Consider the following 15,636-nt stretch of genomic DNA (forward strand, 5'->3'; position numbering starts at 1 on the left):
CAGAATAAATATAACCAGAGAACTAATTAAGATGAGGTGTAACATTAATAATCTTACTACCACAATATAGTTTAGTTATTAGGCACCCATCTTTAATAGGCAATGTTTCTGGGCCTGTTAAAACTGAACCACACAAGGGGTTAAAAATAACTACAATGAAAGGCCAACAGCCTAGCTGCACAGTTAGACCAACATTCCCTTTCCTCCGCCTCCCCTCCTCGCCAGTCCAGAATGAATTGCATGCCCCACTGCACAAGGCCCAAAAAGGTCACAGGAGATGGCAGAGACTTTTGTAAGAGAACAGAAATAACTCAGCAGCTTTGTTACCGTAGTCTCTTTTAATCAGTGTGTTCAAAATCCTTTAATTAACACTCTGTCTACACAAGGAAAGCATTTCTTCTGTGCCAGGAGAGGGCACATATGTATGTACACAGTGTTCTGTTGTATCAGCATCACAACCTGCCGCTCAGATTGTCTGCCAGGAAACCGAAGCACAGAAAACTTTTTTAAAGGTATGGTACCACAACATTTACATACTCCATTTGCACTTCTACAATCAAACAACAAAGTGTGTTTCATTAGGTGTTAATTTGCTTCTGAACTCTTTTTTCAGCAAAAAATGGAAGTATTTAAGCCATCATTTTCTTTAGTCCATTAGCATAAACTAGGATATTCAAAATTAATGTAAAATAATGTAAACAGAATGTGAAAACAGACAATATTCAAATATTCTTCCTTTCTTCATGATAGCTCTTCAGTAGGAGGCAAAAAGATACTGCCCCCCCTCAAACAGGAATAAATCACAAGACACATTTTCACACAGATGCTTTACATTTAAAATTTCATCCAACCAGGCAAAGTCTTAAAACTTTCAGGCTGGATTACATACATGTGTTTCCTTGTAAAATCTGAGTAACTGGAATCAAGATGGAATTTGATAAAGATAACTATTTTAAAAATCCATAGCCAAGAAACAAGGAAAACTTCATTAGTAAACTGGGATTTGAAGTATTTTAATAGAGATACGTAATTGTTACAAACTTATTTTTAATCTTTCAAAATCGAGTTGGATATACATACTGTAAGAAGCAGTGTGTATATATAAGTATCTATACATATATAATTAAATAATAAGTACATATATAATTAAACCAAAAGATAACTCTCTAAATATCTAACTAGAGAAGCAATCTACCTAAATTTATGATAAAGCTTATTGGGGAGGAAGCAGAGCATTAACGGCTTGAAAGCCAGCTCTTCCACACCAGCCATGGGCGCTCACAGCACAGTTCTTTACAATGAGAATAAAACCACTACTTCACAGGTTGGTGTGAGAATTAACTGAGATGAGGTAAAGAACTTGGCAAAAATCCAAAAGTTTGCTGGTAATGCTGTTGGGGGAATAGATTTTTTTATGTATTACACAAAAGTGCAAACTGGCATAACCTATCAAAATTATACATATATAATTATGTATATATGATATCCACTGAAGCATTACTTGTAATAGCAATACTGGCAACAGTATAAATGCCCTTCAATAGGGGATTGCTTAAATAAATTTTACTTCCCTACAAAAGAATTCTATACATCTGTTATAAAAAAAAAAAAAAAAAAAGAAAAAGAAAAAGAAAAAAACTCTAGTAACAGGGAAAGCTCTCTAAGGTAAATTGTTGAGAAAAAAAGCAATGTGTGGAACAGTGTGTATTAAGATGTTACCATGTAAGTAAAAGGGGACTAGATATTCATATTTATTTGAATATACAAAAAACCCTCTGAAATGTTATACAAGTAATTAATAGCAATAATCACCTACTGGAGATGAAAGTGAAACAATGTCTGATACCCAGTCAAACCTCAATAAATGAAAGCTATAATTACTCCATCAGTGTCATTATCATCATGAAAACATATCATTAAAATATATACACAGAATACATTCAAACTAAATCCATAATGAGGTAAACAGCCAAATCTTAAGCATTCAAAGGCTGACTATCTAGTTGGCCATCCAAGCCCTTCATTTTCTCTTCATAGGTAAGTAGCTTTTGGCCATTTTACTGTAGGCTAACCCCTCACCAGAAAGCGAGCTGAGGAAATAACACCAAAAACAGTCATTTTATTCAATATTGATCAACAGTTTCTAATAAACAGCTTTTGGAGCTGAAAGGGACCGTGAAAATCCCACAGTGCAAACTTCTATTACATATGAAGAAACTAAGGTCCAGAGAACTCCCCAAATTAGTGACAGTTCAAAGATTTGGAGTCTGTCCCCCCAGTTAAATGCTTTCAATTTTATTATTAAGATGGGGGAAAATAAGCTTAACTGAAATCAATTATCCTTGCTAGATTCTCTCCCCAGCCCATCCTTTACTATTGATAACTAAGTTTGCTGAGATCATATTCCATAAGCAATTCTATTAAGTAGAGCGCAGGTCATCCAGAGAATTCAACAACTCGGCCGTGATGTTCCTAGGATTATGCATTGAATGAACACCCGCAATAAAATCTGTAAAGTTTGCTTACACTGGAAATTGTCAGAGGCATGTTGAAATCCTTGCCACCTTGTAGCCGGAAACCCCAAGGAGCTGGGCCAACCAAGGACACACTGTAGTTGCTCATGGTTCTAATGGCTCAAAGTCCAATCCCCAAAAATGAAAGAAACTGTAAAAGAAAATTAGATGGTTAACAAAAGTGTTTATTTTAAAACCTATTACATATTTCAACTAAATGATCTTCAGTATTTTGTTTTGGGGGGAAGAGGGGATATGCAAAATAAGTCATATTAAGTTCTCATTTCAGTCGAAGAAAAGGAATCTATGAGCTAATACATAATCTCTAAACTCATGCCAATTTCCATAGTCTAAAAATTCCATATCAGAGTATATTTCTAGACATTTGATCAGTTTTACAACTTGCTACAATACAATTTGTGCCTTCTTGCATACAAACTTTAATTCAAAGTACTTTACAACACTTCATTTTATACAAAAAAAGAACAAAACTTTATTTCAGGTTTAATTCAAAATGATTTTCCCTGTCCTTCTGCCTGCAGTTGGCAAGAGTCCTTCAATTTCACTTACTTAAATTCTAAGTTATCCTAACATATGAAAAGAACTACAAATCAGTAGACTCTCATTCATGCTTTCCAAACTCTAAATTCTTTAAAACGAGAAGTTGTTTTTTAATGCATGAAACTATTCTCTCCAATTATAAACTACAACTTGTATTTCCTCTTCTGGGGACATGTTATTTTCCACGCAAAGAAATTATTTACATTTCCTTCAGACAGGCAATGATGGGCAATACTCTAGCACAATGATATTTCAATCAGAACCTGCTTTTTGTTTTATATACACACCTCATCAGGCAAAGTGGAGTGAGCATTTACCACACAGTGTATAAGTCTGACTAAACATGGTAGGAATAAAAGGTGAATCTTAATGCATGAAAGAATTAGAACTTTAGAAAACAACCAGCGCTTCAGTGCTTTCTTTCTTCTGTGTTTTGCTGGAAGTGCGCTCATAATGACTCTCATGGTAGTACTTTTATATAACAAAAAAAAAACTAGAGAAAAAAAAGCGTGACTTGGAGTTTGGTGTTGGTTGTTATGGTGGTTATGTGTGAGCAGGAGAAACTGGGAGGAATGGAGGTCTTCTAAAATGTAATACTAAGACACCTATTATTTCCCTCTTTAAAAATAATAATATAACAGATGTGTAATAATTTTAAAACCACATTTTAAAAAAAGAAGCTGTTTCAGACACACTTCCTTGGAAAATCTGTGCTATTCAGCCAAATCATCACCTATTATCTGTCTTAAAATATTATTCCATTTTTTTAACCCATTGAAAATTTCTATTCCATCACACCAAATTAATAGTGGCAGATGTAGATATGCGAACCACTGGGTATATTAAAAGCAAGCAGATTCCATCTTCTCATATGGGGAAAATGAGGCAAAATTTTCAAATAAGTCCAGTTCTTAAAGAAAAATCAGTGAAAATCTGCCCTGCATCTGCCCAGAAACAAAATGGGCTTTTCCACTGGCATAGTAGTTCACTGAACTACTAGCCAATAATACATTACGTCAATAGTGATGCAACAAACACTAAAAAGATGAAAAGGCCAAACCAGAGGTCAAGCTAGTTGATATATGTGAAAAACAAATAGTAAGGAGGTAATAAGGAGCCACACATAATCTAATTGCTTTCTCACTGTAATAAATGAGATGAGTTTCAGAGAAGTTGTAGAGAAAGACTGGATAATGGCACACAATATAAATCCAAAGTGTGTAAAGCCAACAGATATTTCACAGGCAGCCTACCCCCCCTTCTTTTTTAATCTTTAACTTTTTGTCAAGAGAAGAATGTGAAAGTGAGCTTCCACTTCCTCTGATCTCAATATTCCCTACAAGAAAACGTGTTTAATTCATATATCAACCTATGTACCTGCAGCTTCCCTTTACTTGCGAGTTCCCTTCCTGATTTCTCCCATTTGTTATTAAAATCTCTAGCACTGGCAAGGTCACAGCCACACTACAGAACCAGCGTCAGTTCATTTCCCTTCCAGTACTCTCCCTTTGCTAGCTTCACGTACCTTAAAATATTCTGAAACCGAAGCAACTGTAATACTATTGGCCTTTTCCAGGTCTGGTAATATTCGTGCCCAAACTCTTCCTAAAATACCAAGCAGGCAGGAAATATTGAGCAGCCTTTCTGCTTTCAAGCACGTAGAAAATGCTGGCACTTCTGTACCGTGCTGGATTGTCTTTTAGGGGAAAGTCCAAACAGTGTCTTCGCTCTAGTACTTAGGCAGGAAGCCTGGCATTTCCCACACTCCTATCCCAGCTTCTTTGGTGGGTGGGAGAAGGGAAAGAACTCGTGATGAATTTCTCCGAGAAGGGTCTGAAATTAAAGCTGTATCTTTAGATTCTCTTCTTCCCCAGATTGAGCGACTGCGGAGGTAGAGCGGAAGAACTAAAGCCACGGGCACCGGGTGAAGGTAACCGACGAGACAGTTTTCCAGCAGAGGTTCACGCCTAGCCCTGTTCGCCAAATAAGGTTCCCGAGCCGGCTGCTCCGGAGGCAGGCGGCTTCCAACGGGCCCGCGGTCAGGAAGGCAGACTTGGGAGACGATCTGGCGATCACACCCGAGACCTACCCTGCCCAGCGCAGCCACGAATTTTCTTTCCAAGGACTGCCCTGTCCATACGCCTTTCCTTTTTCCACTTACTGTCAAACGAACGGGACCGCAGTCTTTTTAAAAAAAGCCCCACCAAGTACGCGAGCACGAATCAATCTGGCGTTCATGACAGATTTGTTTTTTAAACAAGCTTTATTTCTGGACGCATGGAAGTTGTCCCCTAACAGGTTACACAATCCTAAATATTCGGGGGGAAATAAATGCTTCTCAGTAGCGTGAGAGCAAATAAAAAATCAGCACGCCGTTCCCGTTTAGACCCGCTTCCTCCCCACACCCCCAGGAGACTCGCGCAGGACGCGAGTGTCCCCGGACGCCTCGGTGCGTGCCCGGCGACGCCGCCGCTCTCGTCCCAGCCCGCCCGGGCTCCAGTGCCCGTCCTCTGGCCTGGGGCCCGCTCCCGCGCCGCCCTTCCCCGGGCGCTCCTCTTCCCACGCCGCTCTCCCACCTCCGCTGATCGGCGTCCGGCAAACACCTGAGCAGCCACCCGGCGCGAGGCGCGCCCCCTCCTCTCCACTAGCTGGGCTTCCCTCCACGCGCTCTGCGTACGGCGACCCCTTCTTTCCCTCCTCCCTACCGGGGATCCGAGACGCGCATCGCCGGCGGGCGGCCACTCACCTCGGCTCCGGCGCGGCGATGCCTCCGCCTCAGACGAGCGCTGACAAGTGACTCGCGGTGTGTACGCCGTCCCCACGGCCCCCGGGAACTTCCGCCTCCTGGCTCCTCACCCCCACAGGCCCCGCCCCCGAGACAAGGCACGCCCCCTCCGCCCCGGCCACGCCCCCGGGCCGAGCAGAGCTGAGAGGTGCTGGGAGAAGGCTGCTGCGGAGCCTAGCGAGCGGGCTTGCTGCGGTGAGCTGAAGCCGCTGCGGTAAAACAATTGCACTACAGACTTTCGGTGGCAGTAGTCTTAGGGGGTTTTGAGCAGTACCTGGCAAAAGTCCGCTCCCCCTGCCTGTTTTAGAGTGGATGCATTTCTCTCTAAAGAAACTTTGAATTGGCGAGCAGTTGCTTTGGCTAAAATAGGAGAGGGCTTTGGATAAATCCCTATCTATGCAAGTTCAGCAGCCACTGCCTGATTTTTGGGTGAGCTTTACGTGCCCTGAGAAGTGAGGACTCTTAAAGTTTACTTGTCAGGAAAGTGAAAATCAGTAACTTTAATATCTAGAAGTTAAATCCTCTTATCAAACCAGAAGACCGTGATAAACAGCAGCGGCCAAAAGTGGTTCAACCATTATAGCCTCAGCTTATTTTTCTAAATCCAGATCAATAGTTCACTTCGCAGTTTCTGTAAAGTTGCTTGATTTAGCCCACGGAATTTATTCATGAGCAAATTTGAATAATGTTCAGTGAACATACAGAAAGTAACTTGTAGGCTTCTTTTAAACAGTGAATTGGCTTATAAAATGTGAAAAGGACAATTCTTAACCAAGGGACATGTAAAGCAAGGCTCATGGGATCCGTGAGTCCACCAGAAGTGCAAACAAAATTCTAGAGAAGACCCAAAACTATGCTCTGTCCAAACCGGTAGCCACTAGTCACCAGTGGCTATTGAGCATTTGAAATGTGTCTACTGCGGCTGAGGCACTGAATTTTTTGTTTTATGTAAGTTTAATTTAAATTTAAAAACTGAAGTAGGATAACATGCTTCCATTAAACACAAACTTTATTGTTTGTGAAGGACTACATTTCACTTTACCACTGAAAATGTAGTGCCCAAATTGAGCTATAATTGAGGTACATTTTGAAGACTTATCATGAAAAATATAATGTAAAATGTCATTAATAATTTTATATTGATTACATGTTGAAATAAAATTTTTTATATTTGGTTAAACATATAATTAAAATTAATTTTGCCTGCTTTTTAATGTGGGTAAGGAGACATTTTATTTGCAGTAACCATTGCTGTCTTCTTTTTTTGAAATTTTGAATTTTATTTTATTGATTTTTTTTATACAGCAGGCTCTTATTAGTTATCCATTTTATACATATTAGTGTATATATCTCAGTCCCAATCTCCCAATTCATCACATGACCACCCCCCAACACCAACCACTTTCCCCCCTTGGTGTCCGTACGTTTGTTCTCTACATCTGTGTCTCAATTTCTGCCATGCAAACCGGTTCATCTGTACCATTTTTCTAGGTTCCACATATATGCGTTAATATACGATATTTGTTTTTCTCTTTCTGACTTACTTCACTCTGTATGACAGTCTCTAGGTCCATCCACGTCTCTACAAATGACCCAATTTCGTTCCTTTTTATGGCTGACTAATATTCCATTGTATGTATATACCACTTCTTCTCTATCCATTCGTCTGTTGATGGGCATTTAGGTTGCTTCCATGTCCTGGCTATTGTAAATAATGCTGCAATGAACATTGAGGTGCATGTGTCTTTTTGAATTATGGTTTTCTCTGGGTATGTGCCCAGTAGTGGGATTGCTGGGTCATATGGTAATTCTATTTTTAGTTTTTTAAGGAACCTCCATACTGTTCTCCATAGTGGCTGTATCAATTTACATTCCCACCAACAGTGCAAGAGGGTTCCCTTTTCTCCATACCCTCTCCAACATTTGTTGTTTCTAGGTTTCCTGATGATGCCCATTCTAACTGGTGTGAGGTGATACCTCATTGTAGTTTTGATTTGCATTTCTCTAATGATTAGTGATGTTGAGCAGCTTTTCATGTGCTTCTTGGCCATCTGTATGTCTTCTTTGGAGAAATGTCGATTTAGGTCTTCTGCCCATTTTTGGATTGGGTTGTTTGTTTCTTTAATATTGAGCTGCATGGGCTGTTTATATATTTTGGAGATTAATCCTTTGTCCATTGATTCGTTTGCAAATATTTTCTCCCATTCTGAGGGTTGTCTTTTCGTCTTGTATATTGTTTCCTTTGCTGTGCAAAAGCTTTGAAGTTTCATTAAGTCCCATTTGTTTATTTTTGTTTTTGTTTCCATTACTCTAGGAGGTGGATCAAAAAAGATCTTGCTGTGATTTATGTCAAAGAGTGTTCTTCCTATGTTTTCCTCGAAGAGTTTTATAGTGTCCGGTCTTACATAGGTCTCGAATCCATTTTGAGTTTATTTTTGTGTATGGTGTTAGGGAGTGTTCTAATTTCATTCTTTTACATGTAGCTGTCCAGTTTTCCCAGCACCACTTATTGAAGAGACTGTCTTTTCTCCATTGTATATCCCTGCCTCTTTTGTCATAGATTAGTTGGCCATATGTACATGGGTTTATCTCTGGGCTTTCTATCTTGTTCCATTGATCTATGTTTCTGTTTTTGTGCCAGTACCATATTGTCTTGATTACTGTACCTTTGTAGTATAGTCTGAAGCCAGGGAGTCTGATTCCTCCAGCTCCGTTTTCTTCCCTCAAGACCACTTTGGCTATTCAGGGTCTTTTGTGTCTCCACACAAATTTTAAGATTTTTTGTTCTAGTTCTGTAAAAAAATGCCATTGGTAATTTGATAGGGATTGCATTGAATCTGTAGATTGCTTTGGGTAGTATAATCATTTTCACAATATTGATTCTTCCAATCCAAGAACATGTTACATCTCTCCATCTGTTGGTATCATCTTTAATTTCTTTCATCAGTGTCTTATAGTTTTCTGCATACAGGTCTTTTGTCTCCCTAGGTAGGTTTATTCCTAGGTATTTTATTCTTTTTTGTAGCAATGGTACATGGGAGTGTTTCCTTAATTTCTCTTTAAGATTTTTCATCATTAGTGTATAGGAATGCAAGAGATTTCTGTGGCACTAATTTTTTTTCCTGCAACACTACCAAGTTCATTGATTTGCTCTAGTAGTTTTCGGGTAGCAATTTAGGATTCTCTATGTATAGTATCGTGTCACCTGCAAACAGTGACAGTTTTACTTCTTCTTTTCCAATTTGTATTCCTTTTATTTCTTTTTCTTCTCTGATTGCCATGACTAGGACTTCCAAGACTATGTTGAATAATAGTGGTGAGAGTGGACATCCTTGTCTCGTTCCTGATCTTAGAGGAAATGTTTTCAGTTTTTCACCATTGAGAATGATGTTTGCTGTGGGTTTGTCGTATATGGCCTTTATTATGTTGAGGTACGTTCCCTCTATGCCCACTTTCTGGAGAGTTTTTATCATAAATGAGTGTTGAATTTTCTCAACAGCTTTTTCTGCATCTACTGAGATGATCATATGGTTTTTCTTCTTCAATTTGATAATATGGTTTATCACATTGATTGATTTGCGCATATTGAAGAATCCTTGCATCCCTGGGATAAATCCCACTTGATCATGGTGTATGATCCTTTTAATGTGTTGTTGGATTCTGTTTGCTAGTATTTTGTTGAGGATTTTTGCATCTATATTCATCAGTGATATTGGTCTGTAATTTTCTATTTTTTGTAGTATTTTTGTCTCGTTTTGGTATCAGGGTGATGGTGGCCTCCTAGAATGAGTTTGGGAGTGTTCCTTCCTCTGCAAGTTTTTGGAAGAGTTTGAGAAGGATGGGTGTTAGCTCTTCTCTAAATGTTTGATAGAATTCACCTGTGAAACCACCTGGCCCTGGACTTTTGTTTGTTGCAAGATTTTTGATCACAGTTTCAATTTCATTACTTGTGATTGGTCTGTTCATATTTTCTATTTCTCCCTGGTTCAGTCTTGGAAGGTTATACCTTTCTAAGAATTTGTCCATTTCTTCCAGGTTGTCCGTTTTATTGGCATAGAGTTGCTGGTAGCAGTCTCTTAGGATGCTTTGTATTTCTGAGGTGTCTGTTGTAACTTCTCCTTTTTCATTTCTAATTTTATTGATTTGAGTCCTCTCCCTCTTTTTCTTGATGAGTCTGGCTAATGGTTTATCAATTTTGTTTATCTTCTCAAAGAACCAGCTTTTAGTTTTATTGATCTTTGCTATTGTTTTCTTTGTTTCTATCTCATTTATTTCTGCTCTGATCTTTATGATTTATTTTCTTCTACTAACTTTGGATTTTGTTTGTTCTTCTTTCTCTAGTTCCTTTAGGTGTACGGTTAGATTGTTTATTTGAGATGTTTGTTGTTTCTTGAGGTAAGATTTTATTGCTATAAACTTCCCTCTTAGAACAGCTTTTGCTGTGTCCCATAGGTTTTGGATCGTCGTGTTTTCATTGTCATTTTTCTCTAGATATTTTTTGATTTCCTGTTTGATTTCTTCAGTGATCTCCTGGTTATTTAGTAACGTATTGTTTAGCCCCCACGTGTTTGTGTTTTTTACGTTTTTTTCCCTGTAATTGATTTCTAATCTCGTAGCATTGTGGTCACAAAAGATGCTTGATATGATTTCAATTTTCTTAGATTTACTGAGGCTTGATTTGTGACCCAAGATGTGATCTATCCTGGAGAATGTTCCGTGCGCACTTGATAAGAAAGTGTAATCTTCTGTTTTTGGATGGAATGTCCTATAAATATCAATTACATCTGTCTGGTCTATTGTGTCATTTAAAGCTTGTGTTTCCTTATTAATCTTCTGTTTGGATGATCTGTCCATTGGTGTCAGTGAGGTGTTAAAGTCCCCCAGTGTTATTGTGCTACTGTCGATTTCCTCTTTTAAGCTGTTAGCAGTTGCCTTATGTGTTGAGGTGCTCCTGTGTTGGGTACATATATATTTATAATTGTTATATTTTCTTCTTGGATTGATCCCTTGATCATTATGTAGTGTCCTTCCTTGTCTCTTGTAACATTCCTTATTTTAAATTCTATTTTATCTGGTATGAGGATTGCTACTCCAGCTTTCTTTTGATTTCCATTTGCATGGAATACATTTTTCCATCCCCCCACTCTCGGTCTGTATGTGTCCCTGGGTCTGAAGTGGGTCTCTTGTAGACAGCATATATATGGGTCTTGTTTTTGTATCCATTCAGCGAGCCCATGTCTTTTGGTTGGAGCATTTAATCCATTCACGTTTAAGGTAATTATTGATATGTATGTTCCTATTACCATTTTCTTAATTGTTTTGGGTTTGTTTTTGTAGGTCCTTTTCTTCTCTTGTGTTTCCCACTTAGAGAAGTTCCTTTAGCATTTGTTGTAGAGCTGGTTTGGTGGTGCTGAATTCTCTTAGCTTTTGCTTGTCTGTAAAGCTTTTGATTTCTCCATCAAATCTGAATGAGATCCTTGCCGGGTAGAGTAATCTTGGTTGTAGGTTCTTCCCTTTCATCACTTTAAGTTTATCATGCCACTTCCTTCTGGCTTGTAGAGTTTCTGCTGAGAAATCAGCTGTTAACCTTATGGGAGTTCCCTTGTATATTATTTGTAATTTTTCCCTTGCTGCTTTCAGTAATTTTTCTTTGTCTTTAATTTTTGCCAGTTTGATTACTCTGTGTCTCGGTGTGTTTCTCCTTGGGTTTATCCTGTATGGGACTCTCTGCGCTTCCTGGACTTGGGTGGCTATTTCCTTTCCCATGTTTGGGAAATTTTCGACTATAATCTCTTCAAATATTTTCTCTGGTCCTTTCTCTCTCTCTTCTCCTTCTGGGACCCCTATAATGCGAATGTTGTTGCGTTTAATGTTGTCCCAGAGGTCTCTTAGGCTGTCTTCATTTCTTTTCATTCTTTTTTCTTTATTCTGTTCTGCAGTCGTGAATTTCACCATTCTGTCTTCCAGGTCACTTATCCATTCTTCTGCCTCAGTTATTCTGCTATTGATTCCTTCTAGTGTAGTTTTCATTTCAGTTCTTGTATTGTTCATCTCTGTGTGTTTGTTCTTTAATTCTTCTAGGTCTTTGTTAAACATTTCTTGCATCTTCTCGATCTTTGCCTCCATTCTTTTTCCGAGGCCCTGGATCATCTTCACTATCATTATTCTGAATTCTTTTTCTGGAAGGTTGCCTATCTCCACTTCATTTAGTTGTTTTTCTGGGGTTTTATCGTGTTCCTTCATCTAGTACATAGCCCTCTGCCTCTTCATCTTGTCTATCTTTCTGTGAATGTGGTTTTTCTTCCACAGGCTGCAGGATTGTAGTTCTTCTTGCTTCTGCTGTCTGCCCTCTGGTGGATGAGGCTATCTAAGAGGCTTGTGCAAGTTTCCTGATGGGAGGGACTGGTGGTGGGTAGAGCTGGCTATTGTTCTGGTGGGCAGAGCTCAGTAAAACTTTAATCCGCTTGTCTGCTGATGGGTGGGGCTGGGTTCCCTCCCTGTTGGTTGTTTGGCCTGAGGCGACCCAACACTGGAGCCTACCCAGGCTCTTTGCTGCGGTTAATGGCAGACTCTGGGAGGGCTCACGCCAAGGAGTACTTCCCAGAACTTCTGCTGCCAGTGTCCTTGTCCTCATGGTGAGACACAGCCACCCCCTGTCTCTGCAGGAGACCCTCCAACACTAGCAGGTAGGTCTGGTTCAGTCTCCTATGGGGTCACTGCTCCTTCCTCCGGGTCCCGATGTGCACACTACTTTGTGTGTGCCCTGCAAGAGTGGAGTCTCTGTTTCCCCCAGTCATGTTGAAGTCCTGCAATCAAATCCCACTAGCCTTCAAAGTCTGATTCTCTAGGAATTCCTCCTCCCGTTGCTGGACTCCCAGGTTGGGAAGCCTGACGTGGGGCTCAGAACCTTCACTCCAGTGGGTGGACTTCTGTGGTATTAAGTGTTCTCCAGTTTGTGAGTCACCCACCCAGCAGTTATGGGATTTGATTTTATTGTGATTGCACCCCTCCTACCATCTCACTGTGGCTTCTCCTTTGTCTTTGGATGTGGGGTATCTTTTTTGGTGAGTTCCAGTGTCTTCCTGTTGATGATTGTTCAGCAGTTAGTTGTGATTCCGGTGCTCTTGCAAGAGGGAGTGAGAGCACATCCTTCTACTCTGCCATCTTGAACCAAATCTGAGACATTTTAAATTACCTGTGTTGACTGGCATTATTATATTTTCACTGGATGGCTATAGTCCACAGTTTTCTTCACATTCTCCAAAAGATTATGTTGGAGGGAAGGGTTTCCTAATGTGAGCTGGTTTATAGAGTGCTTTAATATATGTCATCATGTTTGAAATCTCACAAAAATAAATAATAATACCTGCCATTTATAATACCTGCCATGTGCTAGTCAGTGTAGTAATCCTTACAATAACTTTATAAGACAAGTGTCATCCCATTTACAGTCAAGAAAATTGAAGTTGCAAAAGATTGCAGCTTGTAACAGTTCCACAGGGCAATTTCTGGAATTACCCTGTAACAGTCCCATCTCTCTTCTCCTCATCTGTTTGCTGCTAATACAGTTAGAGCCTGAATGAATCCAGGTTGACAAGACATCAAGAACTGCAGGCAGTGTATAGAGGTATCACTAGAGGGTAAGCATCTTTAGGTAATGAAGAGTTGAGAGTGTTATTTACCTATGCAAATTAGTGTTAGCCTACAGGCGATAGCCTGCCTCTGAATTCTCCTCCTCCTCTTACCACAGTTTAAAGCCGGGGGTGTAAGGGAAATGAACCAAATTCAATAATGATGCATAGGTTGCTATTTATTTAAGTGCCCTCCAAAGAACCAGCTGTATCAAAATGGCACAGACAGCTTGTTAAAACGGCAATTTCCTGGGCTCCAGACCCAGGATCCTTGCAGATGGGCCCCAAGAGTCTGCCTTTTTTTTTTTTTTTTTAATTTTTTTCCCTTGGTTTTTCTTTTTTTTTTTTTTTAATAGTAATCTTTTATTTATTTATTTATTTTTATATTTATTTTTGGCTGTGTTGGGTCTTCGTTTCTGTGTGAGGGCTCTCTCCAGTTGCGGCGAGCAGGGGCCACTCTTCATCGCGGTGCACGGGCCTCTTCACTATCGCGGCCTCTCCCGTTGCAGAGCACAGGTTCCAGACGCGCAGGCTCAGCAACCATGGCTCACGGGCCCAGCCGCTCTGCAGCATGTGGAATCCTCCCAGACCAGGGCTCGAACCTGTGTCCCCTGCATTAGCAGGCAGATTCTCAACCACTGCGCCACCAGGGAAGCCCGAGTCTGCCTTTTTAACAAACAACCCCCCTCCAGGTAATCATTCAACTATAATGCTTAAAAACCACTTCCCTAGAAATATCCCTATATCCCCAATTTACTGTGTCCTGTGCTTCAGTGAAAACCTTGCATCCCAGATAGCAGCAACTTATCTCAGTTTCCTCGTCTTAAAAGAAATAACTGTAAATTACCTTTTGAGGTTATCATGAGGAGTAGAGATAATATATATATAAAGTGTGCTTGGCACTAAGTAGGCGTTAAATAAATGGTAGCCTCAAATGTAAAATTGATAGCTAGTGGGAAGCAGCTGCATAGTACAGGGAGATCAGCTCGGTGCTTTGTGACCACCTAGAGGGGTGGGATAGGGAGGGTGGGAGGGAGACGCAAGAGGGAGGGGATATGGGGATATATGTATATGTATAGCTGATTCACTTTGTTATACAGCAGAAACTAACACACCATTGTAAAGCAATTATACTCCAATAAAGATGTTAAAAAAAAAAAAAGGTAGCCATATGAAACTTTCCTAACCAATTGATTAGATTTATTTATGTATCACAAAAGACAAATAGAGAACTTTAGCATTTATTATGCAGGTACTATTTCTTGACTTATGTATATTATTTTATTCTTACAACCATATAAAGTAGGTATTTTTTTCCAAGGAAGAATCAGAAAGTTGGAGGTTAAGAAATTTAACCACGGGCACACAACTAAATAGTGATAGAAGTAGAGCAGAGGGTCTGACTCCAAAATTCGTGCCCTTTTCATCTCAACACACTGCATCTCAGTAAATTCAGTAAGCCATCCAGCTTAAAGACCAGAGAAAGAAGGTGGAAAGCTATAGCACCTAACATTGTTGAGGGCCATAGAGGTGCAATCTGTAGCAAATTATGGAAATTAAATAAATGCTGAGTTACTTCTAAACAAGAGAAGACAAAACTCCTAAACCACTTTTGGTAGGGCATCTGCCTTAACTTGCTTTAGAATGAATTGACACTGAGCCATTCTGACTCCCCTACTCTGTCTCCCTCATGACTAACATTTATGAAATGGTTGGCCATGGTTTGAGGGTCAGTCTGTGACTACAGACTTGCAGGAAGATAACTGAACCATTGGGAAATCAGACCAATGTCCTTAACCTCATTAACACTATGGCCTAAGCAATGAGGCACTCACCACGAAGAAAACCATATTAGCATCACTTTATCAAAACCAGTGCACAAAAAGCTAAATTAGAAAAGAAAAGTAGATCAAAAGATTAACTAATTTAGCAGGAAGAGTTTTTAAGAATATTCCACCTAAACAGTATTTACCTCCATGTATAACTGTTTGCTCCAACATTTTATTATCCAATGTATGAGTCAGAATCCTCTTGCAGTACTTCAAAAATAACAGAAACTTTAAATTATAAGATGGCATGGTTGTGATGAGCTTTTACAGTTGCACCCAATAAACTATAAAGTGCCAGTCTTTAAAAAGTTCCTACA

General features: G+C 39.7%; 1 protein-coding gene across 2 annotated transcripts in view; it reads right to left on the reverse strand.

The window, feature by feature from the left end:
• Positions 1 to 5,921, reverse strand: part of PDLIM5 (PDZ and LIM domain 5) — a 205,463-nt gene extending 199,542 nt beyond the window's left edge. For both annotated transcript variants that reach the window (XM_061192610.1, XM_061192609.1), the window contains exons 1-2: positions 5,821 to 5,921; positions 2,527 to 2,664 (exon numbers count right to left, since the gene is read on the reverse strand). In XM_061192610.1, coding sequence (XP_061048593.1) covers positions 2,527 to 2,622 — 96 coding nt within the window. In that variant the 5' untranslated portion in view covers positions 2,623 to 2,664; positions 5,821 to 5,921. The remainder of the gene's footprint in view (positions 1 to 2,526; positions 2,665 to 5,820) is intronic.
• Positions 5,922 to 15,636: the final 9,715 nt, after the last annotated feature.

Source organism: Eubalaena glacialis, chromosome 5, assembly GCF_028564815.1.
Source record: "Eubalaena glacialis isolate mEubGla1 chromosome 5, mEubGla1.1.hap2.+ XY, whole genome shotgun sequence".
NCBI lineage: Eukaryota > Metazoa > Chordata > Mammalia > Artiodactyla > Balaenidae > Eubalaena > Eubalaena glacialis.